General features: G+C 38.2%; 2 protein-coding genes across 9 annotated transcripts in view; one reads left to right on the forward strand and one right to left on the reverse strand.

Annotated features, from left to right (window-relative positions):
* Nucleotides 1-404: 404 nt before the first annotated feature.
* Nucleotides 405-27,604, reverse strand: LOC116323032 (coiled-coil domain-containing protein 148). Of its 4 annotated transcripts, none has more exons than XM_039600438.1 (15): nucleotides 27,583-27,604; nucleotides 24,601-24,689; nucleotides 24,070-24,191; nucleotides 19,631-19,734; nucleotides 18,338-18,429; nucleotides 18,088-18,239; nucleotides 15,110-15,205; nucleotides 14,420-14,592; nucleotides 13,752-13,890; nucleotides 10,513-10,719; nucleotides 5,308-5,448; nucleotides 3,689-3,807; nucleotides 1,507-1,624; nucleotides 1,188-1,322; nucleotides 405-623 (listed from the first exon to the last, which is right to left on the reverse strand). In XM_039600438.1, exons 2-15 carry the CDS (start codon nucleotides 24,653-24,655, stop codon nucleotides 480-482), a joined length of 1,797 nt encoding a protein of 598 aa, XP_039456372.1. In that variant the 5' UTR covers nucleotides 24,656-24,689; nucleotides 27,583-27,604; the 3' UTR covers nucleotides 405-479. The 4 variants fall into 4 exon arrangements, with proteins under 4 accessions (XP_039456372.1, XP_031599156.1, XP_039456374.1 ...); XM_031743296.2 differs by lacking the exon at nucleotides 27,583-27,604 and adding an exon at nucleotides 26,524-26,563; XM_039600440.1 differs by lacking the exon at nucleotides 27,583-27,604 and adding an exon at nucleotides 24,409-24,467 and having other exon boundaries at nucleotides 24,601-24,666.
* The window catches only part of LOC116322865 (plakophilin-4), an 87,546-nt gene continuing 86,353 nt past the window's right edge, over nucleotides 26,701-27,893 (forward strand). For 3 of the 5 annotated variants that reach the window (XM_031743059.2, XM_031743062.2, XM_039600436.1), the window contains exon 1: nucleotides 26,702-26,891. The gene's annotated coding sequence lies outside the window, so the exon portion shown is untranslated. Of the gene's footprint in view, nucleotides 26,892-27,893 lie in introns of all 5 variants that reach the window. The other 2 variants (XM_039600434.1, XM_039600435.1) reach the window with 1 other exon arrangement.

Below are 27,893 nucleotides of genomic sequence, written 5' to 3' on the forward strand. Positions count from 1 at the left end.
AGTGACAGTAGTTAAAAAACACCTTCTTACATGCTTTTTTAGATGAAAATTATTCAGCAATTTCTTTTAGATTAGAACTTCCAGCAGTGTATTTTAGTGAATGCGCTATCAAATATTTGAGGATGTTAGTAGCTTCTGCAACACAAGATTTTTTTATGCAAATACGACCCACCCTAAAATGCAGTCCGTGACTAAAGATTGATTTGTCTTTTTCTTTGCTGAATGCATTTGCCAGCACTCAGAGATACTGTATGTATTTCTCATGTATAAAATCTACAAGTTAGTAATTGTAATTGTCATTTGGAGGACAATACTGTAGTTAAAAAAAACTACTTTGTAAGAACTGCAGCTGTTGTAAGCACTCTTAATTAAAAACCATGAAAAATTCTTACACATGAAGCAAATTCATCATAAGCCATATGTTGTTTAATATTGGGACAAGAGTGGGACTTCATAAGATGACTTAATCAAAAGTTGGGTCAGAATTTAAGTATGGACCTTGTGTCACGTCGAGGTGGTTTGGGGGGCTCGATGACGGACAGAACCTCTCTGGCATACTGACTCTGGTGTAGACCGGCCTCCCGCAGAGCCTGCTCAACCCGCACTCTTGGATCAGACACAATCTGGAAGATAGTTGGGGTTTTTTTTTTAAATAAACACAGCTGTTTTACATTCCATTCTCTATGCAACCTTTGCTGTTTTTAATGGATCACTACACATTTAATACTTGACATAAGGGTTGATCATTAATTCATCATCATTTGGTGCCAGAAGAGAAAAGCATCACAGTCTGACAATCATTAGTCAATACCTATATTACACAATACCGAAATCCTAACCTGTTCTCTACAGTTAAAACAAAACCACACACAGACTCTACAGTTCACTGACTGACTTTGGTGGCCTTGAAATTAAGACTCTTTTGAAATGAGGACAAACACTGTTTGGCCAGCCACCCAGCTTACATAATTTTCCTCTAGTGCATGGGTCACTGGTCAGTGTCACCCAAAAGTAATTGAAACTTAAGTGACTTAATGTAACGAAGGAAACGTGAGTGAGGGAGCAAGAGGTCATGTAGGCTCAATACATACAGAGCATAGATAAGAGGACAGGGGCAAATGATCATGCAGCTTTAGAGACTTTGCAAAGAAAGTGGTTATAGGAGGGCAGATCCTATCATGCCTCACCTGTGTGTCTGTGTACGTGTTTATACTGTAGAGAGGCTTTTGGAGCTCAAACTCGTTTACATTCAAGTGTCGACACTTCCAAGCCTCCGTGTCTGCCATCATCCTCTCTGGGTCTGCCTCTGCCACCACCCCAACCTTAGATAAATAAGAAAAATATACACTGGATTTACTAATAATATACAATTGTCTTTTTACTTACTGCCATAAGGTGGCAGTGATGCCTTTACTCAGATAAGGATGAGTACAGTTTTTTTCCTTTGTGAGTTATTTCCACTGACAGAACTAATCCAAGTGGTTGAAAGACCAGATAATGCTCCACCTGGTTTCTAAGAGCTTCCAGACGATTCTGTCTCTCTTCTTCTTCTCTCTGCCGCTCAAGCTCCCGCGCCTCTCTCTCCAGCCGTCGCTGTTGTAGCATATCTGCCCGAAACTGCACCCTAGAGGAAGCAGAAAAGGTGTGGACATCAGACCTAAACAATCCCTTTCTTCCTCTGCCACTGCCACAATCAACATTACGTATTGCTCCTGACACAGCAGACCTCCAGGCTGTGGAGGGCTCTACGGTGCTGCCAGAGTGCAGCACCTCTCCCAACACCTGCTTTTATCTCTGTCTCAGCCCCTCAATGAATCCCTTTTGCATCTGAATTCATTCTCACAGCCAAAGTCAACAACATTATACGGATTCAATGTGAGTGTGTGTCTGCAGAGGAATCAAATGGAAAACACACCACGCAAGAGAATGTTTTTAAAGGCAAGTTTTATTTTTCAGCAGCAAGTTAACATTAGTCTGAGACATTATTTTTCCTGTTGAAAGTTTCCAGTGTGCTCACGTCTGACTGACCCCGCATCACTGATGAGGTGCGACATCTCCAGTGACTCAGCAAGGGTCGAGCACGGAGGTGTTAGAAAGTTGCAAATATTCAGAGAAAGTACTTGTGATGCTACATTGTTATCAGAGCATTCTTATAATTTAAGAAACTACAACCAGCAGTGATTTCTGATTAATACTATGTTTTTCATTTAGCAGTACATATTCCTGTGTATTCAGTGAATATTTTATGATTGATATACACTAATACATTATAGATACCTGTTCAACAGCTGATTAAACATCTAATCAGCTACTCACATGAGTCACAGCTACATGTCTACATTTAGGCATGTAGACACGGTGAAGATGACCTGCTGAGGTTTAAACGAATCATTAGAACGGGCAAGAACACTGATTTAAGTGACTTTGAACATGGCATTCCTCTTGGTGCCAGATGGGATGTCTGAGTATTTGAGAAACTGCTGATGCACTTGGATTTGCCCAGACAACCATAGAATTTACAGAGAATGGTCTGAAAATGAGAAAATACGCAGTAAGTGCCAGTTCTCTGGGCGAAAATGCCTTGTTAATGCCAGAGGTGAGAAGAGAATGGCAAAACTGCTTTTGAGCTCATAGTAATGCATCATCAACCCAAATAACCACTCACTGGCATAAAGGTATGCAGAAGAGCATCTCCGAATGCAAACACACATTGAAAGAGGATGCAGATGAACTACAGCAACAGAAGAGCACACCGAGTGCCTCTCCTTTTACTAAGAACATGAACCTGAGGCTAGAATTTGGACTGGCTCACCAAGATTGAGTTCACTATACTCAAATGGCCTCCATAATCACCAGATATCAATCCAATAGAAGACACTTAGGATGTGGTGGAACAGAGGATTCACATTATGGATGTGCAGCCAACTAGCAACTGTGTGACGCTAACATATTGATATGGACCCAAATCTCTGAGAATGCTTCAAGCACTTTGTTAAATCTATGCCATAAAGAATTAACAAAGTTCTGAAGGTAAAAAAGCGGTTCAACCCAGGTACAGAAAAAAGTGTACCTAATACCAAGTGACCACAGAGTGTATGTATAAATATTATATTGCAAACACAGCACACAGTGGGCTGATGGAAGGATAAGACTATGTAAAGAAGAAAAAATATAGACGCTGTATTCATAAGTTTTGTGTCCATGAAAGTTCCAAAGCGTATTATTTAATTAGTCAATCAAAAGACTGACTAATGATACATGATACAAATGAAGGTGAAATGGTAATAATTTCCTGTTAATACTCTTGAGTAAACTCTGTCACTCACTGCTTACAACGGAAATTATGTAAAAATAATTTCAGGCTGTTTCTTTAGTAACTGTATTTCTTCAAATATACATAATATAATAATAATAACATAATAATAAAATGCAGCATGCTAGATTCCACTTTTTACTCAAATGTATTTTTAAACAGAATGTGAAATAGACATAGGTCACTTGTAAATTTTGGACGACACTGTGAATTCCTGTGAGTGATCGCCCAAATCGCACGCATAAAGTGGCTGACTAAAAACATGTCATGGCTGTTTTGAGTAATTTAGAAATTCTAAGGGTTCTGAGCTGCCTTTAACAACCTTGAGGCACTTGGCAGTGCCGAAAACTCAAGGTCCCATGGTGCAACACTCACCTCTGCTTATCTCGCGTTGCCTGTTCTTCCATGACGCTTCTTAGATTAGCAAGCCTCTCTTGATCCCTCTGCTCCAGCACTTCTCTCCTCTTCTGCTGCTTTAAATAAAACTGTCTGACCTGGAGGAAAAAAATCAACAAAGACTAAAACTGAACAAGAACAGTGGCTACACTTCCACTAAGTTGACTCCCTCGGAAACTCTTAGGATCATCATGTCCTATTGATTGAGACAGAGCGGGAATCAGATAAGTGTAAATAGAGAGAATGAGATGATATTTCAACGTCTGCCAGACTATTGTGCTAAATTATATGGAATCCAATGAGGCCTAAATGTTCTCATTAATCAGAATGTCTCAGGTTGCCTATACTCGCCTAGCAGACCCCTGAGGAGAGATTTAATTAAACAGTCAGACATACACACACACACACATATTCTGGTCTGTCGTACCTGTGGGTTCAATAACTAAAGTGAATAATCAAAATACCCATGTAATTATATCCACAATGTGCTTTCAATTTGATATCCATGCATGCCCACAATTAAATCATTCAGATTCTGGAGCCATAAATGGCAAGAAATTTGAATGCGGTGAATTGTTTTTAAAAACCAAACTACCTACATCAAAAACCCTGCCATGGTGGAATTATTCTTTTATTTTATTCATTCCTAAAGTCCTTAAATACAATACATTTTTATTTACCCAAAGAAACTCTACAGCATTTCTAGTACTTCTAAAAGAAAGCGACAATTACTTTCAGTGGTTGTTTTGTAGGCATTCAGTGATATTTCATTCCTTGAATAGTCATTCATACACTCATCTGTTCATACACATGAAAAGGTTTTAGAACAAGCGCACATCCAAAACGATTTGAAGCTTTTGAGAGTACTTGCTTCACTGTGAAATCAATACTCTGTGTGTGGCACACTGTAAACACTCATCTAAACCTAAACTAATCCCCATTGTCTGCTACATAGTTGAGCTTTCCTGCTGTTGGCAGTCCCTTGTTTTTGATTGCATGTGTGCATGTTAGTGGACGGAATGCACCACAGTAAAGCATAAGAATTCATACTCATTTTATCCCACAAGAACAATTAAAGTGGGCCTTTCACTTCCATATTTTTATTCTTGGCCTTTGCTGGGGCAGTGTTGCATGAGTCACAGTTCAAAATAGCTCCTCTTTAACAAACATATGGTCTTGTTTGTGATGCTCAGTTCATCCTGTGTACTGTCTTAAACAAGCTACTTTTAGCTCCTCTTTCCTGAAAGCTGGCCATAGTGGCAAACTTCTCCTGACTGGCTGCCCTTCACAAACAGCAGAGTTGTGTGCCTGAGACGACCATATTAAGGATCTCTGCTCTTATTGTTATGATACAGTTCAACAGTAGAACAAAAATATCTAGCTTTGAGTTTTGGCTTTAAGGGATTACTCGCATAAACACTAACCTACCAAAAAGTAGCATTTATCATCTAGAAAAATGTTTGCTTTAATAAAATATATAATATAAGCTAAGGTGATTTAAGGCTTTACACATGCAAAAGTAAGACATGAATAAGCAAATGTCCCAGGATTTAACAAACCCATAACAACATTTGTTATAAGGGTGAAGAAGTGTTTACTTTTTCTTTCTGCTGCAACCTGATGGCGGCGTCCTTCTCTTGCTCCCTCTTTAACCTCTCCTCTTCTTCCTCCTGTTGTCTGGCTGCTATTGCTGCCTCAAGCTTTGCTACCTCCTCCTGCTGGGCTCGCCACTGTTGCAACTACAAATGCACATGCAGACACACATAAGGGATGAAGGAGAAAAGAAAAGGGCAGATTCTTGTCTATCAGCAACTGTTTTGAAAGAATTATTCACACGGAGACAACCAGCTGCCAAATTGTGGCACGAACTCCAGAGGAGGTGCCAAAACTGCTTTTCACACTTTTCTAGATCCCCCTCAGGCCCCTCTAAACAATGAATCATAAAGAAAACCCTTGCGTTTTTAGCCCTACACTAAAACAAAACGTATCCTAGTGTTGAAAATGGTTCTTTATTCTGCAGTTTAGATCAATTATATTTACACAGAAGCTCCTCCAGAGTTAAAAACGTAGAGATTTTTCAAGTTTTAGCTGAGAAAGAAAAGAAAATCAATAGCAATCCTCACTCACCCAGCTAGATATTTGGAAAGAGACCGTCTTAACTTTTCAAACACACACATACCCACAAACATTTGCTGGGGAGTGAGTGACAGGTTCGTTATGCAGCAGCCTCTCTGTGGCATGCCGGGTATTGAAGTGTTGAATTCTGACCAGGCAGACAGATTTACAGATCTATCAGAGGAGAGCTTAGGAATCTCCAAAGGGATGAACTGCAAATTAACATGGTCACACACACATTAGCACCAGCAGTATCATCAAGTTAATCATACATGATGGCTGCCTGAGAGAACGCAGCAGCTGTGAGATTGAGAGAAGAATTTAAACACTCCAGCCTCTAATCCACTTCTATTTAGCAGTGCTAAAGATGGAAATACAACATGGTTATTCTTTAGAAAACTCTACAATTAAAATTATTTCCTGCAGATGTTTCGAGTTCTCAGTATTACTGAACCTGGATACGTAAGAAAATATTATAGGTCCTGCCTAAGTAGTGGCAGTAATGGTGAGTGGATAATAAATGATTATTGGCAGTATTCAGTCTTTTTTTTTTCTTTTTTTTTGCTTCTGGACACTTTTTTAAAGTTAACTTTTCTTTTTTTTAATTAGTACCAGGCTCTCTACTATCCTGGCTGCTACTTTCCTCTTCCTCTTCTTCATTCTTGCCTCATAGCTATGTGCATGCTTGTTATTTAAACAGTTTCCATTATTGCCTTGTTTAGTATAATCCTGTGGTTGTGAAAGGTCACAGTAATGATTTGAATAACTTCTGGTGTTCACACAAGCAAACACTTACACCCAAGCAAAAAAATTTCAAATTTTGGCATAGTCTGACAAGATGCCCAATGAAACTTTAGTGGGCATATTTTCTCAGCTAAACAAGTACACATAATTAAACTATCCATCAAGTTCAACCTATCCAATATAAGATACCTGCAAGTTGTATGCAAAATCATATAGGCAGGTCTGTAGGGAGTACATATATTTTGATACACTCAGGTCACAGAACAATTTTAAATGTTTCTTTAAAAACTCCAAGACCCCCAGTGTCTGAATGTGTTTTGCAAGATTTCTTGTTTAGGCAGGAATGAAGAGGCATTTTAGGTAGCACAAAGAGAATAAAATGGTCATTATGTACAGTCTACAGTAATTTGTCACTGGAATCTCATTTTCTGTGAATTCAAATGGAAATGGGAAACCATCCTTTTTCATGGTAGCACAAAAAAGACTGCAGAGATGTCAGAATAACAAAAGAATGATAGTCTTTTTATCGGAGCACTGCAGCTGGCTCAAAGCTTTTGTTAATATAACTGTACAGTTAAATGTCTTTTGTCAGCCGGCATTGCAGCAGCCATCATAACTTTCCATTGCAAGTTATTTAATATATATAACAGCTGATGGAAGCAGATTAGGCTTAAAAAAAAATCAAAAACCATAAAATCATCAGCGCTGTGAATTACTGCAACAAACAGAAGCGAGAATAGCATTACTCCTTATTATGCGGGAACACTCTGCTGAGTGACGTTAATGATACATGAAATTTACAGAATCTTTAAAGGGACAAGAGCTGAAGTCCATTACAAGATGACAAAAATGAAACTATGCAATTATTGTTGTATTTTTACAGCCAAGACAATGAACATTTTCCCGAGTTCCAGAACAGGTACATCACTGTGCAAAGGAAAAATTATAGACATATGCGTAATTAACTCCTCAGAGAGTTGTCAGCTGAACCACTGTGGAGCCCACACACTGTCTCAACTCCACAGTTGTTTTCATCTGGCCACCAGAGAGACTTGGCAGCCACTAAATGACTGACTCGATGACAGGCGATCTTCTCACACAGAGCCTAGAGAATATCCTGATTACTGTAGGAAGAGCACATAAATAATGTGGCCATAAGTTAATCTATAACAGTGATGTTTGTTTGGTGAAGTACTCTGGAGATAAGGTGGGAGGGGGGAGAGAAAAAAAAGAGTGCTGGCTGTAAAAGAAAACCTCCGGTTTTGTGAAATCTTTCTTCGTTCGTTTGTAGTGCCGCTTGTCCTTTGGCCTGCTCATCCCTTTCCCACCTGAGCATGTTGCAACAATCTGTCATCCCTCCAGGCTTTATTTACTCATGTGGAAAAAAAAAAAAACAATCACTCATCAAATATGCCTGGGAGCGAGATATAAGTGGGAGGTAAAATGAAAGCAAGGACACAATAAAAGGCTGGAATTAACAGTAACACAGAGAACAATACGAGCTAATTACAAGAGCCAGAACAAACGGATGATGATTTGAAAAGAAGAGTCTGTCTTTCAGTGATAAAATGGAACGATTTTGAGCTGGGTCTCATGCATGTAATGTTGACTAGTTATCTTAAATATCTTTTTATTTTAAAGCAACCACAGCTTCTACAATTTCACATCTGGAGCGCTTTCAGAAACTGCTATATGATCAGTAATCTCATCTGAGTGCATACACATGAATTTAGACTGTCTTATGTGGCCTGTGTGACATCCTTGCCCCTTCTAGAACAGAGGAGTTCAAGCAAACTCTAAAATCAATTACCCTTGATTTCTTCCCACTGCACTATTCCCTGAAGAGTGTCTGAGTGGGATGGCAGCACACAACCTCACTCACTATAATGAGGTCAGAATCAGACCGGCCCTGACCAAAAACTGTCCTGTGTGTATGCGCTCATCTGAACCCATGGAGAAGATGAGATGTGGAAACCCAAGGAAGTAACAAGTAACAAGTAGGCACTTACTCTACCGCCTTAACCAAAAAGTACCATCACTGAAATCTTTATTTTATAATTTTTTTTCACAGTAAGCTGTTTCCAAAGGGTATCTGTTGTCTTTTTTGAAACTGTGCTTTCCATCTGTTTCCATCAGATTACCCCTATATGGAAAAAACAATCGTACTGTTAAAAAAAAAAAAAGAGGATGGACTGCTCTTGAATTATAGATCATGATGACCGTTAGCCCTCCATAAAATATACATTTTGATTCATTCATTTATTTATATTTTACTGCCAGCTCCAATATGCAAGTTTCTGCTACCATATTTTCCTACACAGCACACTAAATACAATAGGGATGACTCACAGTAGAGTCAGGGGAGTTGTTTGGATCAGAGGGAGCAGCTGCAGAAACCAAAGCATTAAAGAGGCAGACGCATCGGAAGGAGAATCCATCTTGCCTCGCTGCAGTGTCACTGTGCAGTGATGATAAAGGCAGTGGAAAGAAAGACTGAATGAAAACAAGAATCCATCTAAGCCTCCACGCAAACTCAAATATGTGCACATCCACCATTTAAATTACACTGAAATGAAAAAAATAATAACCTACTGACAGTGAGTCTTCAATTCCCCAACTTTTGCTTTAAGTTTAGGAAGATACATTTTGAAGACATATCAAGTATGTACTATTTAGAAGGGCATTAAAATAAAAAATTGGGAGTTTTTTAGTTTGTTTTAGGAGAATGTACTATCTTTCAAACTTTTGTATAGAAAACATTTCAACTCTTCAGTGTGAGACAAAGTGAAAAATGATCTACTGGCAGGTAGCAGAAGGAAAGGGGTGGAGATTGTTATTCAAAGCGCTACATCGATACAGACTTTTTTTTTTTAAGACCGATACAGTCTTCGGTGATTTACAAACCTGATATTTTGGCCGATATTTTTTTATATTGTTTTTCCCCTATAATATTTGGTAACTGTAGCGATTTATGAGTCCTAACTAGGATGATATGAAAATGTTGTTTGAAAATAATCTTGAAAGTTGCAGAGTGCCCTCTGGTGGACAAATTATGCAACATCCACATTCATAGAACAGAGAGTTTCTTCCATCTCTTCTTTTACTTTTTAAATTTTCATTTATCAGTTTTAAATGTACCGATATAAAGGCAAATACCAATTATCAGGCAATACACCACTCTCGCCAATATATATCGGCTGGGCTCTAGTTATTAATTATATATTGTGGTTGTTAGGATCAGGATCAGTCTCATAAGAACTTTCGAAACAAGACACCAAAATTGGGGTAATATAGAGTTAAAACACTGAAAACAGAAAGAATTAATTCATGCCAAGAGGGAAGAATTCACAGATCTGCACAGAAAACAATCCAAGAACTTTGCATCTGCAAACCAACAGCAGAAAAACAACCTCTGTGGTGTTTTTTGACAAAATGAGATTCAGTGTTGTCGGCTCCCACCAGCCCTACCTCATACATCAGTGTCTTATCCAAACAGCCACAGGACATAAGCAACTTGGTGCTACATCAACACCACATGGATTTGTTCACATGAGTAACTTGTTTGTTGTGCGAATGTGAACTAGCACCCCTCGGAGACAGCAACATCATGTTTGCAAGACCATTCTTATTAGCTTGTTTGCATTCACAGCCCATCCCAAGTGGCAGCTAAAGCAAGAGATGCTGTCAGGCAGCCTGGCGTAATATACAGCCTCATCAGCAGATATACTGTACACAAGCAGGCAATCTGCTCCCTCAAACGTCACACTATCACAGCTGCACATGAGATAGCTTGAAAGGAATATAGGAAAAAAGATGTTATGTTAAATATAAAGCACATACTGAATATATATAAGGAAAACGTATATTCTGGCAGCAAAAGTAGATTTCAGTGTATCTCAAAAATGCAACAACTGAAGATTCAAAGGTATAAAAGAGACACAAACTTTTTCTCTGAGATGCAAGCAAATGTCCTGCTGGTTCTGGCGGTCTCTGTGTAGCTCCAGCTCCTCCTGGTGGGCATGTTTTGCCTCCTGCAGTGTGACCTGGGCTCGGGCCAGGAGTTCTTCACGGTCTCGCTGCCACTGCTGGGGCACTGCTCTTAGCTGCGCCTGGGTGAAGCGCTGCAAGTCCCACACACATTCATGCTCCAGCTGGAAGAAGAATGAGAATGGACTGTGTACTGTTTGTATGTGGGGTGGCAAAAAAATGTTTTAACTGTACAGATGTATCAGGCACAATTATAAACAGAGTCAGAAAAAAAAACTGGAAGATGACACTGTGATCATAGTGCTTCAAAACTAAAGCACCACAGCCCAAATGGCAACTCTGATATATTATGCATCGTGTTGCACCAAATTAACAATATGCTAATGGGAAACCAAAAACTTCCCTTTGTTACAACACTCTACAATAATGGCAGCAGGACCATAGGGACAACTCTGTGTCAGATCTAACTCTGCTGGTGTATAAAATGGTCTCTCTCTCCTGGCTGTGAAATGTCCTACAGGAAAACAGTTCCTTTCTGTGTGAGGGCTGCCTGTAGCTATTCATCATTGTGTCAGCGCTCACAGAGGCTGCACCACTTGGCTGCTTCATTGGAACCGAGGGAATGATATTCATCTATGGGCTAATAGTGGCTAACTGACGGTGGGAAGGCATTAGACGGCTGAATGGTTTTATTGAAAATGAGTGAGCTGACAGACCTGCCAACGGAACAGAAGCGCCAGAGGCAGTCAAGCAAATCCTGTTTATTAATACACAACTTTAGAACTTGAGGAAAAGCCCCCCCCACCTCCTTTGTTCTTCACTTTCTCTTTTTGTCCCTGCCTTTACTGTGGTTTGAAGTAAAGACTAAGCATGAGCCTTTGAGATATGTGCATATATGCTTGCATGCCTGTGCACAGGCTTGGGTGCACTTCATCCATTGCACTCACAGTTTGTGTGGATGCATCCACCGCACTGTGTCTGCAGTATACACTTAGAGTGTAACAGCACCTAGTTCGGCTGCTGCATTCACATTTCCTCTGCAGAGTAAGGTTTCCTGGAGGAGAATGTGAAATAAATAATGGCCATATAAACTCAGAAGTACAAAGAGGTATGAATAATTTTTACTATTAGCATGGAATATTATTATTACTACTATATTAATACAATGAAATCCTGCTGATTCTCTGCTGGTACAAAGATAATAGACATTTAATTGCCCCATCCAGCAGAGGGAGATCTCCACTTATAGCTGGCTGGAGTACAACCACCTGATTGTGAAAGTGACATGCTGGTTTTACTTTAGGTCACCAAAAAATACAAGAAATTACCATATACAGATTAAAGTGACACTTTTCTGAGATAGGGATAGTCACTTGGATATCAACTGAAGGCTATGGTGGGATAAACTACTGCAAGATATGATATATTTAAAATATCTTGAGGTTAAAAGAGAAAAGTAATAAACCTTCTGCACTTCCCCTATTTTCCTTTGGATATTTTTCTACAGGATCAGAGGAAGAAAAAGAAGTGCAAGAAATTGAAAACATTTAGGCTGCTTTTATCACCAAGGCTCTTAAATTGTTACATACCACAAACCATTTGTCTCACACCTTCTATTCAGCTAAAACTTGACTGACAAAAGCAACAGAAAATGATGCTATCATCCTGAAATGACTGCACAGAGATCAAATTTAACGGCAGGTGAGCAGAATACCATAGCTCAAACAAGAACAGGCTTCAATGCTCTAAAGTGGAAAACAACATAAGAAACATTAGGGCTAAGATGCTGACTCCATAGAAATATAATTAAATTGTGATTAAAATGCTAACTATAGAATTTCCAAGTCACCAATTTGTCTGGAGTGCTAATGGGATTTCATTTAAACAAATACACGCAAAATATCACAAATCACACACATGCCAGTCAGGCAGAGCTGAGTTCAGCTAGGGGGACCATTTTACTAGTTTACTGGATATAATCAAAGACATACTTGTTTGGTTGATTTCATTTAGATATCAGATAGAGAAAAAGCCAAAAACTCTGAATAAAATCAAGATTTCTTTTTTCCACATGCTGATGGCAGAATAGCATTTGTGAGTGTAATCAGAGAGGTTTCAGCAAATCAATCTATAGCTCTCACTGATTATCCTCTGCACGCAAGCCAGTCTAATTATGACTAATAGCTGAATTAGTCCAACTCTGGGAATGTTTCTGGGTGAGGGGCATGGAGAAAGACATCTCTCCTCCTTGCAAGACTCCCCTAAGGCTGAACGATCACAGCTCTAAATGCAGCACCCAGCTGGAACTGATATGAGGACAGGTCTCTGGGTGATGGTGAGGACGGAGAGAGGGTCTGGCGGTTGTCATGGTGATGCTAGGCGGTGGCGTGAGCAAATTGTCCACAGTGGGTGACATGGCATATCCTGCAGCGTGCTGAGCAGATCATTGTCCAGGCTTATCTATGTGTCTCACTGCTGGGTTCAGGGTACTAAGCTACATTGATCAGGGAGCTTGGGACTCACACTGTGGGGCTGCTTCTCACAGGGGAGTAAAGTACATTTTTAGATGGGTGTGTGGGAAAGTTAATGTCTTAATTTATGGCAAATGCATGTAAGAGAGCATGTATGTGTTTGTTTTGTGTGTAGTAAAGAAAAAAGAAATAATAAAATGATGCTTGGTGGAAAGTGACCAATCATTCAAACCTGGGGACCAATTTACCCAAAGATACATTTTGGGCTTGAGCAAGACACGTGATGCTCAGTTGTTCTGTGGTCAGCACACCAGACTGTGGTTGCACAGGCTGGCTTCAAGGAGGGACTCTAACTGTATGAGGAGGAATACACTTCTTTTCAAAGGTGATCATTGCTTCACCAGATCAATTACATTATACTACAACTATTTATTTATTTATTTTATTTTTGACTTCTGCTGCTATTATTATTATGCCACTACTATTCTAGTCAATAAAATGTCGTAAAATAGTGTAAAAACCTCAAATATACTCAATTTACTCTCATAACCTGTAGGAAATTAATGCAAAAAGTCTTTACATATGAAAATATCAACCATCAAATTTTGTTCATTTTGAGATTTTTACCTATTTTCTGATTAGAAAAATAGCTGGCTTTTCTGTTTGTCCATTTATAAATAAATTTAACAATTAATTCAGATTTTATTTCCCCCTAAAGTACTTACCAGCTCTTGTCTACTTTTCCCAGGAAAGAATCTCAACAGCATATCCATGCAGAGGGCTCTGTGGTTGGGTATGTCATGAGCATACCTAGACACTGTGAACTTAAAGTGTTCATGATCGTGCTCACACCAGCCACAGAACCTGAAACAATTTCAACACAAACAGTGATCAGAAAGGAAAGCACTGCAACAGATAAGCAACACTACAAAATTGTCTTTCCCTACCTTCATTTGAATGCATTGCATTTTCATATAGTACATGCAGATAAAAAGCAGTGCTGTGTAACAATAATATAAAAACAGCTGTATGTAAATAAAAATCGAGCTCTGAAGTAGCTTGGAGATATTGATATAATCACTCTCCTGGTGAGAAATACTTATTTAAAAGGTTGTTTCTGCAGAGTGAAGTGACTATGCATCTATATGATTTTAATATCCTGTTGAGTTCTTAATCTTTCATCTTGATCTGTCCAGTTACAGCAGAGCTCTGCTCCCGCATGTAATTATCTAAATGAAAGGCTGAAGATCATTAAAAGCCTATTTCAGCCACCTATTTCATGTTAGCGGTAAAAACCAGCGATATATTTCATCCAGCAATGCGTAAAAACATTGAATTATGCAAATAAGAAAGAAAAAGCAAAGCTTAAATCTTCAGACATCTTCAGACCTACCTGTCTGTCCTTTGCAGTTGTTCTTGGAGGCTTTGCAGCCTGCTCTGGTATCTCTCTGATAGGGAGTGAAAGGCTTCGATCAGTGAGTCCTTCAGCTCTGGATAAGGGCAGTCTGAATTCAAAACCTCTTCTGGAATGTTCACCAAATTATCTGAAGTACTAGTGAGATATTTCTGTGAAGGACAATATGGCCATCTTTGAGGTTGTCTGTAGACTTTTTATATCCTTGATATATACAGTTTTACATAAAAGTTTGGGATTATCATATATTTTGACTGACATCTGAAATTAATACAAGCAAACACAACCCCTCAAGCAGGGGTTCAAAAATTAACGCTGTGGACGGGTGTTTGGAGAAACAGGGAGACGCATTTCCTAAAACAAACATCTTGCTAACTGTTAAGCATAGTGGTGAAAATATTCAGCTTTGTGTTCTAAATATCAACATGTTGGATGCATATCTCAGTAGTCAGTTATATAAGCACGACTGTAAAGAGGTCACTGAAGAATAGAACGATGACCCAATAAACGTCTAACTTAGTTCAAAATAAATAAACATACGGATGGAGCAAACTTTGACATTCCCTGCATAATGAAATGTTAATTTTCTCTCGCGACATACTGTAGCAATCACTTATTAAGGTAAAGGATATGCTATTATCGACAATCTCTCTACATAAAATAACAAACCTCCAGGCCAAGGCCTATGATCTCTCTCTCCTGGTCCAGATACTCTGCATCAAGTTTTGCAATAATGTCATCTTGTTGTGCTTTGACAAAGTTTATCTGTTGGTTCAAGGATGAAAACATCAAAATGTATTAAATACAGTGTTAGAAAACAAACATGCCAGTTTGACCTTATGTTGTCAAGACAAAACAAAATGGTAAAACAGAACTACAAATCTTGCTCTGGCTACCTTGGAAGTCCTCTGCCTCGAACAACTCTCTCTCAAGATATTTATATATATTTTCTTTCGGTCATCTAAATTTATGAACTTCTGATAGACTGCTGCAATAATAGAAAATAATCACTAATTAGGCCTATTAAAACTGTAAGAGCCTAATTAAAAGGAGAAGTTACATCTAAGGTAATGTTTAAGAAATATTAAGCTGTGAAGTGTTTTTTGGAAGCAAAAACTACAAATATTATGTTTCTACATCATCCTGATTGTATTAATATACTGTTATGACTTGTTATATTGGTAGACAATATCACCCAATGAAGACCCACCTAGTGAACAACCAAACAATAAGGCATTTGAAAAGGAGAAGGAAATAGACATCAAATTCAAAGACCTACCCATGCTCTGAATACTGACAAATGTTTTGTGAAAAGAGAGTTTATACACGACTCCTATAAAACACGAACTAAACACCAGGATTCAATAGCTCGTAGAACCACCTTTAGCAGCAATAATTTGAAGTAAATTAAAGTAATCCTTTTCTGTATGACTCCGTCTGTCTCTCATGTCATTTTTGAAGGAATTCTGGCTCACTCTTTTTTACAATGTTGCTTCAGTTCCTTGAGGTTTGCAGTCATTTGTCATGCCACAGCATTTCAGTGGGGTTGAGAACTGGACTGCAATTTGAGTGCGTGGGCCACTGCAGCGCTTTGACTCTTTTCTTTCTCAGCCATTCTGTTGGAGATTTGCTGCTGTGCCTGGGATTATTGTTTTGTTCCATGACCAAATTTCAGCCAAGCTTTAGATGCCTTACGTTTGACTCTAGTATACTTTGGTATGCAAAGGATTTTATCTTCAAACCCGTAACTGCAAGGTGCCAGGGTCCCATAGTTGCAAACCATGTGCTGAAATGCTGTGTTTGGTTTTCACTAACAGCCACTGGCAGCCTTCCAAACAGGACATACTTGGTCAGTCTTTTTCTAATTGTACTGTCATGAACTTTAATATTTAACATGCTAACAGAGACCTGTTAGCATGTTAGCAAGACCTGCTTCAGACTACTTCTGCATTTATAAAGGTGCTCACTTTTGCCGATGACACCTGGCTGCTACTTACCCTCTTAATTCCTATGGAAGCAGTCAGGGTAAACAAAGTTTTTCATAACATTGCATAAGATTTGAAAAAAAACCCTCTCTTTTCCAAATAACCGTAAATATTTTTTAAACATTTATCAGCCAACACCATCATTTTCGGTATGCAGGAAATGACTTGAAGACTTGCTCAGTAATGCTCAAATGTGCCATGAATTCAGATGGGCTATTGAAAATGCAAAAACCTCCCAAAAATGTAAAAATATACAGTACATTATTGATATCAAGATAAAAGTATCAGTAGAAATGTTCAAAAAAGGAAGAGATCTTAGTGTTCCAGAACAGAACAAAAAGACAAATACAATGAATAAAACTGTTTAACTGTCTGGTGGCTCTTATGCTTTTGTAAGGGATGAAGATAATTATTATTGTATTCTAATTTTTGCTTCATAACTTTTGCACTGTCCACTTCCTGCTGTGACAAAACAAATTTCCCACGTGTGGGACTAATAAAGGTTATCTTATCTTATCTTATCTTATCTTATCTTATCTTATCTTATAAGGAATGAATGAAAATGAATGTGCCTTACAATATAACTACACCTGTCACTCACATAAACAGCAGTAGTACAATGGCTTTATAGATGCATGAATGCATATGTGGACAATTATACAGTTTATTTACTGAAAGGCAATTACAATTGAGTTTGTTCAAAAACATTATGTTATCTCTTTTAATAAGTTAAGAGAAAACAGTTGAAGCTTTAACCTATTAATATTCATTTTCAAATTATTATTCCTATTTTATTATTATTCAAACCACATCTAGAAATGCTAAAAGCAGTATTAACATTTTTAAAAGTTGTACACAAGCATAGTGTTGCCTACTGTGCCTTTCTATTTCTTTTTGTAAAGTACCATCCAATTCTGTGCCAATTTTAGTGGGTTTTTTTAAACTCCTCACTTTCACTCCAGGATGAAAGCATAATTATACAGCATTCAGCTTCTCTTTTTTATTGTGAGGCAGAGAAAAGAAAAGTGGTGGAATAAGAGATTGGGAAAGGAAGACAAAGTGTGTGTTTATCAGCAATCAGGTGGGTAAGGGCTATGGGCCAATAAGAGAATAGGAGGCCATGGGGGGGGGAGCATGAATTACACAGGTCCGACAAAATGGCTGGCAGACGCTTCATTCCCAGTATGGTGTTTCTTTAAAGACCCAGCTAACTCCTTAATCTCATGATTCATCTCTAGAGCCAGCAAAAAGCCTCTCAGAGTCACAGACAGAATTTATGTCTTAGGGTCCACAGATATCTTACAAACAACAGCTTCATGGACAGCATATACTGCTGGGCACAAGGTAAGATCACTGTGTGAAAGTAAGAGATTTTAAACTTCTGTGGAGGAGCTGGATGGGCTATTTTGGTCTGGTACCTGCAGAGAGTTTCCGACGATTAGATTTGCTTTTGAAGACTTGAAGTGCATAGACAGGAAAAAATACTGCCACTTTTTTTCTTTTTTTTTCCCAATCAAGGACATATGTTGCAAAACGCTTTTTATATACATGTATATATATATATATATATATATATATATATATATATATAGATAGATATATATATATATATGGCTGGTCTTTATCAAAGTCACTAAGCCCTTATTCCATATCTCACAATACCTGTTGTATCACTTGTTCCCAGTTTGATGGATGCGCAGAGAGCTGCTGATGCTGTACTTCACCCAGTCTGAAGACCAGGTCATCCCTGAGTCGATAAACAGGCTGCACAGTGTTTATCCTGAATGCCTCAATTTCCCTCTCAAGAAACAGTTCTAAAACCCCAAAACACACAGGTATACACATTAGCAGTGCACTGCTTAAACAGCAAGGTGATGGTGACACAAATGCACATAAAAATGTAGTTGTTTACCATATTCTTGAAGAGAAAAGATGGCACTGTCCGTTATATTGTTTGGCTTGATCTGCTTTATAAAATAATGGATGTCATTTTCAGCTTTCTCTCTGTTGGAGAAAACAAATGCATTCTATTAAATGCAAACATATCCATTAATTTAAATGACAAATAATGAACTCATTTTAAACCTAAGCATACATTATATCATTATGCAAAAAGGCCTATTTCAGAATAAGAGACTTTATTTATTTATTTATTGATGCAAGCATCACTTTAATGCAGTACCTAATAAACATGGAGTTAATTTCAGCTTCCTAACGTTATGGAGTGCTCTGTAGCTTAATCTATAAAACAACAACTTATTGATCTGAATTTGTATAAGCGGCCATGACCTGAAAGGTAGCTGCTAATTATACATAACAGTGTAAAAAGTATAAATTTTACCCTTAAATGAGTAAAATAAAAAAGCATGTTCTTTGCATTTGGCTTACAACAATTCTACATTTAGAGATGGCCATAAGAAGGTGACAACTTTTTTCCATCTATCTCTCACACACACACACAGTATTACAGACTTGACTGGTGGACTTTCTCCAAAAGTTTGACAAAAGTTAGAGGTAGGATGTCTTGTTGCTGTGAGCAGCTTCATACTGAAATGACCCACAGAGAGAGCTACAATAATTATTTGTTTCTTGCTAACATGGTTGAGATGGTTGCAAAAAGGAACAAGTAACCATGGAGATATACTTTCCTGTTTGCCTGTTTGAATCCCAAGGTACTTTAACTAGATATGTGTGGAGAGAGATGCAAGCAGTGGCACATCCTTATGACTAGGCTCATTACTGAGGCTAACGCTTGTGTACATCATTAACCTTGGGTGGCTCAGACATAGTCATTATGCAGCCAAACAAGCTGCACCCCAGAGCTAGTGCTGCCCTTCTCACTTCACAAGACATGACACTGCTGGGGCCCCCAGTCCCACACTTCTGCCTCAACCCACAGAGGAACACTTTTCCTCCATTCAGTATACCCCTCTGTCTCTGCATGGCTATAACCACCCACTTCTCTCTGTTAATTCAATGTCATGGAGTCAGAAAATCAGCTTAAATATCTTCTCTTCATTTTTTCTCTGATACATTTTTTCTGTTTCATCTTTTTTGTGTGTCCAGTTTATTTCTTTCTTTATTTATTTTTTCATGCAGGTTCCTGGCTAGGCATAATGGGGCTTAAGTGGAATGGTTGCATGGTGTAATAGCAGATTCAGAAAACTGCAGCAGATAATGACAGGGAGTAATAGGGGGCTCTTACTCAGCCTTTTGCAGCCTGAGGCACTCTGTGCTCCACACCTGTCTGTGCTGCCGTAATATGGAGCTCTCCTTGGTTGCCTTGGCTGCACAGCGAGTCTTGTGAACCTATAAGATGGTTCACAAGGCAGTTAAATGCAAAGCAGGAATAAACAGTTTTCCTGGAAGTACAACATGCATTTGGCTGGAGTGCTTGCTTTTAAATGCACTTTAACTAGGAACATTTATTTCCGCCTACAATTAACTTCATCCGGAGAGATCTCTATGCGCAGTGCTTTAACGCATCAGTCTAGACCATTTTGAATGAAGCACAAAACATATAGTTTATACATACATCATAATGTTGCAAGGAATGTGAAATACGTAGTATTCTTATGGTTAAAAGTATTTTTTCCTGCTTTTTAAAAGCATGCTTCAGATTTTATTAGCATTATTGTGTCTTTGAGTGACTCATAACCTGATAATTCAGCTGGAACAGTGTCACTATTAATGCAAAAAAACAAAATAAACTGGAAAAAATTTGATGAAACACAAATGATACACATTAGGCATGTTATTAGGAGAAATGGGGGAGGTAGCGGTCTTAATCTATCATCGCTTGTGGGGGTTTTTCCCCCCATCAACCCTCTTTAAAGCACTTCCTTAGAGCACCTTTAGTGTAGCAACTCATTGTCTTATCAGTGTTTTTTCACACGGGTCAGTGGCTCAGACGACTGTACAAAATATAATCTCACAAAACCAAAACATGGTTGCAAGTAATTTCCAGATGAGCAGTGAATAAAGGGATTTACATGTACATTCAAATGCTGTGACTGTCTATGTGCTCAGAGGGGATTGCTGTTTTTGGATATGTTTTGCTAATGCTGATTTTATAGTAAGTCAATCTACAGTGCTCAGCTGGATTTTAGTGCAGCACTGAAAGAAAAAGGCTAAACTGCTGATATTCCATGCCTCTTCCAGGCAGTGTATTATAGGTAATTTTAATTTGCACTGGCTGTCTAATACCTCATTTGGACTGCAAAAACTGTGCCTGGAGCAAAACTTACATCACCTCATTTGTAGTCTCACTCTGCCAAATAAAACTAATCCATTAATATCCACTCTTATTAGCATTATAATAACCATTAAATTGGTTAGCTTCCCAATCACTTTTTAGGTAAAGGCACTTAAAACATTTTAGTGAACATTATTGTTTGCTTAAAACTAACCAGAGGAAAATTGAGGTCTTTAATTCTCATATTTAAAGTTTTTCTCACACCACATTGTACATTTTTATGAATTTAACAACATTTCCTTCCATTTCTTTCTTAACCCATACCAATCTTAATTTCATGCCTTTTGAATATTTCCTGTTGTTCACATTCTTACACAATTAAACAAAATGTATGGCATTTTAAAGATTGCTGACATAACACTTCCTGGCTTCCAGACAGAAAATGTAAAAAATGTATAAAATATTCAAAGGTCTGCCTGGATTATGTGCCACCTTGCAAGACCCATACGAAATACCTGGATAAAAAAAATTGAAAATGCTTCTTTGCGATTCGGAAGACCATAATACCATCAGAAAACCAACTCTGTACTTGACCTAGAATATTCTGTGTAAATCCATGGCTCACCCTTCATACTCTCAGGTTTTATACATTTCTCACTTTTCCATAGACCTTTCTACAATAGGCTCCTTGACTTGTCATAGAAGAAAAAGCATTGATGTTACTAAGAAAGACAATTTTCTTCCAACTCTGGTTCATTCTTTCTCTACTTTCTGGGAAATAAACATGCAGCAGTTCTTCGGGTTCAATGAGAAGTTGCACTACTTCAAGAAAAAAATGAGGCCATTTTCAATTTGAACGTAGCAACACATTTCTAAAAAGTTGGGCCAGAGCCATGTTTAGCGATGTGTAGCATCTCCTCTTTGTGTAACAACAGTCTGTAAACATCTGAGGAGACCAGCTGCTGGACTTCTGGGAGAGGAATGTTGTTCCATTCTTGTCTGACGTAGGATTCTTGCTGCACAACTTTGTCATATTTTTCATTTAATGATGTGCCAAATGATTTTAATTGGTGAAAGTTCTGGACTGCAGACAGGCCTGCTCAGCACCCCGACTCTTCTACTACGAAGTAATGCTCTTGTAATAGATGCTGGATTGATGTACCCCATATCATCAGGAACTGAGAGCTGATAAGAAGCTGGATGATCCCTCTCTTTAGTCCAGGATGAAGGATTTTTTTGGAAAAGCATTTCATATTTAGATTTGTCTGACCACAGAACAATTTAACACTTGATTCAGTCCATTTTAAATAAGCTTTAAGCCAGAGAAGCCGGTGCCCTGTCTGAATCATGTTACATATGGCTTCTTCTTTGCATCATAGAGTTTTAACGTGTCTTTGTGGATGACATGCTGAACTGCATTAACAGGCAGTGATTTCTGGAAGTATTTCTTTGCCCATGCAGTGATTTCCATGGTAGAATCATGCCCGTTTTTAATGCAGTGCTGCATGTCACAGGCATCCAGTATTAATCTTCAACCTAGTCACTTGTGTACAGAGATTTCTTCACATCCTCTGAATCTTTTGGTGATACTATGTACTGTAGATGACAAGCTGTTTAAAATCTTTGCAATTTTATGGAATTTTTCCACAATTAGTAGACACAATTTTTTTCCAGATTGGTGAACCTTAACCTATCTTTACGTCTGAGAGACTTTGCCTCTCTAAGATCTCTTTTTATACTCTCTGACCTGTTACTGACCCGTTGCCAAGTAACCTAATATTTTTCATGAAATACTAAAATGTCATATTTTCTATCTTCTGTTATTAAAAAATATAGTTTTATGTGATTTGTAAATCATTCCATTCTGTTTTTATTTATATTTTACACAGCGTCTCAAATTCTCTATAATAGGGTTTGTATATTCAGCTCGTAGACATCCACGTGAGCAATGTAAAAATAGTTGTATGAGTACATTTAATTTCCTTTCATACGTAATGAGTAAAAAGTCATCTTTTTCTTTTTGAAGGTTTTAAACTTAAACCACATGTATTTACAAGCCATGTCTCGTTCTTTTTTCAGCTCCTCCCTTCAGGTGTTGCCACCCTATCCTCTGCATCACACCAATTATCTGCATGTCCTTTCTCACTACATCCACTAACCTTCGTTTTAGTCTTCCTTTTCTGCTTTAGCTTAGCAGTTAATATTAAACATCTTTTTCCTAATACATGCATTATCACTCTTCTACCCATGGCCAAACCATCTCAACCTTGCCTCTTTTACTTTGTCTCCAAATCAGCTCCATCCTGAGCAGGCCCTCTGATATACCCTTTCCTTATGCATTTTTTCATTCTTTATTGCTCTTTTTAATACATTTTGAAATACAAATCATCTCTGAAATGTCATACATGAGTAAAGGATCAATAACTTTGCAATCACACACAGGGGATTCTCCCACAATATTGGAGACATGGTATATTTCAGTTATGCATTTTCTTATAATAAAGTCAATGTCTTTCAGCAAAAACACATAAACATTAATATAGGTGAATCAGTAGGGAAAATGTAGCAATATTATGCCCATTTGTTGGATGTCTACCTGTAATCAAAACAGTATTGAAAAAAATATGTTTCCCACTCCTTTTTTCAGTGTTTACATACACACATATCTGTATATTGGGTAACACAGTGCACAGATTGTAGTATAGAGCTACCAAGTGTTTACTGTCTACTAATGCTGCCAGTCCATTTATAGAAAGCAAAAATGATCCCATGCTTGAGGCTACTCATGGTAATTTATTTACCCCTATCACATCACCAATATGAGATGTTCAAAAAGCCTGCTTTTTCAGGAGGGCCAATATGAACATAGCCTCTCTTATCTAGGTTATCCAGAGCGCAGGGTTGGAAGAAGCCATGGGCTACCACGATGATGCTAGAAGGCTTCTGACACAATTTACTAATTAAAACAACACAGGTCTAATCTCCAGTGCCCCTAGCATTAACTTTTTGATCAGCTCAGAATCATATGACTATGAACTTCAAACAGTGTGGTGGGAAAACCCACAGGAAGCCAAATGAATATTCACAGAAATGCCATTCTGTATGGCAGTGATATTACTGCTCTCTTTCATGTTGTTGGACAAACTACAAGAATTATGCAATGTCTATTTTATGCTAAATGAAATCCTTTTACAGCGTGTGGCATATATGAAAGAGTGGAAAAAGGTAAACACACACACACACACACGCACACAGATATTGCACTTTTTACTACTACTGAGGACATGCTGTTTAGTTAACACTTCCTTTGATGTATAATGAGTGGTTTTATTGCACATACTCCTTTATTTGCTGCTGAATCAACGTGTTATTAAATGCAACAGGACTTTATTTTAGGAAAACACAGCTTTTTTATTAGCACAGGGATGACAGTGCAAACAAAAGGTTACCTTTTGTCCAATTAGATCAGTCTCCTGGCGTTTGGCATCAACAATCGCTAGTAGTCTTTTATATTCTGCCGGCTTGTACTTTGAGCTGCCAAGACCATTTTTCATTCGCACTGTCAGTTTTTCTGCATGGATGAAAACAGATGATATGGATGAATTAGGATCACTGGAATTCTTGAAAATCTCATCACTTTTAATGTCTGAAGTAAAGACTTTATGCTGACTTCAGCAAAAAAAGGTTAGACAGAGGAGCAACACCAGTTAAGCTCTAATGGATTGTATGCGTAATAAAGAAATGATTGCACAGGAGGAGGGGGATAGCAGAGACAAACTGTGTCAGACGGTTTTTTTCAGTGCTTCGGCTTGACTCAAGGAAGCAGGTGGATAAACACAAGCTGTGCCTGTGACAAAAACAACAGACTTGAAAGGCACCTGGAGAATTCGACATGAGGGCTTCAGGTCAAACCGGTTCAACAGTTGAGTAGACCACTATGTCAGAAGCCAGAATATTCCAGCCATTTTTCACTCACTTACCAACATCTTCTGCTTTAATGCTTGTTATGAATGTTTGTAGATCCTTTCCACTCATCACTATTGAGCTTTATCTTCATGCACCAGAGTACCTTCAAAAAAAAGACATTAATTATTGCGCTGCACACACATGCACAGCTTTGCTGCCTACAAAAAAAGTTTGGTGTGATATTGTTTAAAATGCTAGTTAACATCAACAAGTTTTAGTGTACTGGAGCCAGTCTGTGTGTGATATACTGCTGGAATGTTTTTTTTTTCTTTTTTGCCTTTGTTTTGGATTAAGCTTGGAAAGATTTTTGCACAGGATTCCTCTCCTTTCAAATGCATGGCGTGTGAAGAGATGGGATGAACTATGCAGGAATTAATTTTTCTATGATTGGAGGGAAAACAGATGCGCTGTTCTGAATCCTTTTCTATTTTTTGCCCATGTCTCCATTACATATAGACTTAAATACCGATTTTAAGGACAGCAAAATTATTACTTTTTCCATTTCAACACCAAATGGCAAGCCAAGGTTAGGATTCAAGACATAGGTCATTCTAGAAATGTCAATTTTTCTGTCCCTGGCTTTTACTACACTTAAAAACCACTTTATTTACAATTTATTTCTATGTTAAATTTGAATAATTTTTCCTTCCTCATTCATTAATTTCACAATATTACAATTAGAACAGGCACCACCACCGCGTTTGTCCCCACAGTCGAGTATGGTGGGTAAAGGCTGTGTTTTTTTTGTTATATTTAAAATGCATCAAATCAATCAGATATGTTAAAAATATGATGACTGTGACACAATGAAGCAAAATGTGAAATAAATATTATAAGATATATAAAGAAAGTCATGGTCCCTTAAAACTGTGTCACTGGTGTTATGAGAAAAGTTTATTATTTTGAAACAAAACATCCCAATAATGACATCACTTGACTTACTTTCACAGATTTCCTGAAGCACTATAAAGAAATGGTCATGATGAGACCAGTGTCTCTTTTCATTTATCAGATTTTTTTCTGTTTTATCTCGTAATTTCATAATAAGCTTTTAGTTGAAGTCACTAATACGACACAGTTAGGAAATTGTTTAAAAAACCCCAAAACAACAGAATATAAATGGATTAAATGACATAATCTGGTGAGTACAAGATGACTGACATCATGTGGTTTGATGCTTGCAGCATCTATTTTGTAAAAAGCATTTTCCATGAAAACTGTCACTGCTGTTACCTTCCTTATGGGTAACACTAGACCCCCGAGATAATAATTTTACATCCACTGAAATTCGGTACAGGTACAGGTTAAGATATAAAGAATGGCATTGTCACTCATTTTAAGTGTTCTTTATATGCTTTCATTTGATTTTATTGCTAATAAATGACTTTGCAAATATCATACATTGACGCTTTGAACAAACGCTTTGAAATAATAAAATATTATCTTATGATTTTTGCATCACATAGCATTATTCTAAATAATAATTAATAGAAGCCCCCAAAATTTGCATAAGGAGTAAGATAACACCAGTGGCGAAAAGGTGGCACATGGGTTAAATGTACAAAAGAAATATTTTTAAAAAAATCATTAGGTTGTCATTTTTTTGCTGTTAAAACTATGGACATACAACTAGCCTAAAATATTTTCCAAGCCAAGCTCTGTTAATTTACTTTACCGATTTTTACCAATTATTATAGTCCTTAATTAAACTAGAAAACACTTAACTTTATCATTGTCATAGCTGCTACTGCTATAGTTTAGCGACAGTACTTGTGTAGAACCTATGCTCAACCTTACAAAAAAAAAAAAACCAAGTGAACCAAAGGTTTCCTACAAGACCAAGCTCAAACTATACCTACAATAAAGTTACACACAACAATTAGCGATTATTTGCGTTGTAAACTAAGTATTTATACCCGACGAGCCACCTAGCTTACCTTGTTCTCTCCCTTCTACAGTGTATGGGTTGACAAAACAGGTAACCAAGGTAACTATCATCTTCTCAGTCATTGGTTAATTTAACAACGCGTACCTCTTCAGGAACGCCCCCGTATTCGCTTTGAAACCAATCAGGAGTGCACATCGGTTTCCCACATTCCCGCTGACGTCATGCACGCTCGCATTGCCTGGGACTGCTGTTGGAGGCGAGGAGCAGCCGAGGGGTCGTCTTCTTCACTCGAGTGTGGACGCGAGTTTCATTCTTCCACATGCATGGGACTAAAAGGCAGGACTTTACAGATGAAGTTACACGTTCCAATGTAGATCCAAGCCGCAGCTCAGCCAGCGCAACTACAATCCTCCCAAGGTATGGAAATGTTTCTCTTTTCTTTTCTTTGCAAACTGCTAAATAATTGGAGTGAATACGCAGGGAGAAACGAGAGCATCTGTGCGCAGAGCAGGCAGGAGGGTATGGGCTGCTTACTTGAAGTCGGAAAGTGAAAAGAGAGTGGTTGCTTTTTTTCTTTCTGTTTTTTCCGTCTGTGCATGCGGCATAAGACAAGCTTCTTTTGGCTTCCTCTCAGCGGGGAAGAATCTAATACTACCCTAATCTGTTTCTTGTGACCGAATCATCGCAAACAACGCACACCTTTGAGAGACCTTCACGCGCTGTTTTTGATGCCATGCCTAACCGTGGGGGTGAAAACTTGGCCGGCTAATGTAAATGCACGGAAACTGCTCCGGGGTTAGTTTTCCTCTTGTAGAAAAACTCACTTTACTGTGGCAATGCCCTTGAAAACGTGTTGCTAAGTAGTGCAGGAAAAGGCAGGTGAGCTTAGAGTGTGGGAATCTCTGGAATGCGAGGTCGCCCAGGGGCGTAGATCCAAACTCTGCTCCTATTAGATTGGCTTACCTTTTACCCTCAGGTTGAACTAGCTACGTTCAAACTACGCCATATTTAATGACTCTATTTTGCATTTTAACGAGGGTCGTTTCCTTTTTAACGGTAACCGTGACTCTACGTTGTCATCGTTTTGCACCGTGCAAGAACAACCTACCTTTGTGGCAGGGGTAGACTGAAACAGTAATTCAGATCGGGGATTTGAGTCCTTTCCAGGCCACCTTGTTCATGCGAACCTCACCAAACTGCTGTCTTTGAAGGCTTTTTACTGGTTACAAACTGAGTGCTTGCTCTTCAGAGTATCATATGGGCAGTGGTAGAAGGAATACTCAGGTACTGTTACAAATGTGCCTCTACTGCAAAGTGTATCTTTAGGTGTTACAAAAACACTTTAAAGTGCAAAGTGTTCTTGTCAAAAACAACTCTTTGTATTAGTTTTTAACGGCTTATATTTGTCTTCTTTATCAG

This window comes from Oreochromis aureus, linkage group 16 (assembly GCF_013358895.1).
Source record: "Oreochromis aureus strain Israel breed Guangdong linkage group 16, ZZ_aureus, whole genome shotgun sequence".
Taxonomy (NCBI): Eukaryota; Metazoa; Chordata; class Actinopteri; order Cichliformes; family Cichlidae; genus Oreochromis; species Oreochromis aureus.

Bases quoted from the DNA above. Each gene is read 5' to 3' on its own strand.
- LOC116323032 (XM_039600438.1), bottom strand. From the start codon at position 24,655: ATGAGTGGAAAGGATCTACAAACATTCATAACAAGCATTAAAGCAGAA. The intron at 18,430-19,630 runs GTAAGAGCCCCC...TTTCTCCAACAG, and splicing joins CTCAGGCTGCAAAAGGCTGA to AGAGAAAGCTGAAAATGACA. The intron at 15,206-18,087 runs GTATTGTGAGAT...TTGAACCAACAG, and splicing joins GGGAACAAGTGATACAACAG to ATAAACTTTGTCAAAGCACA.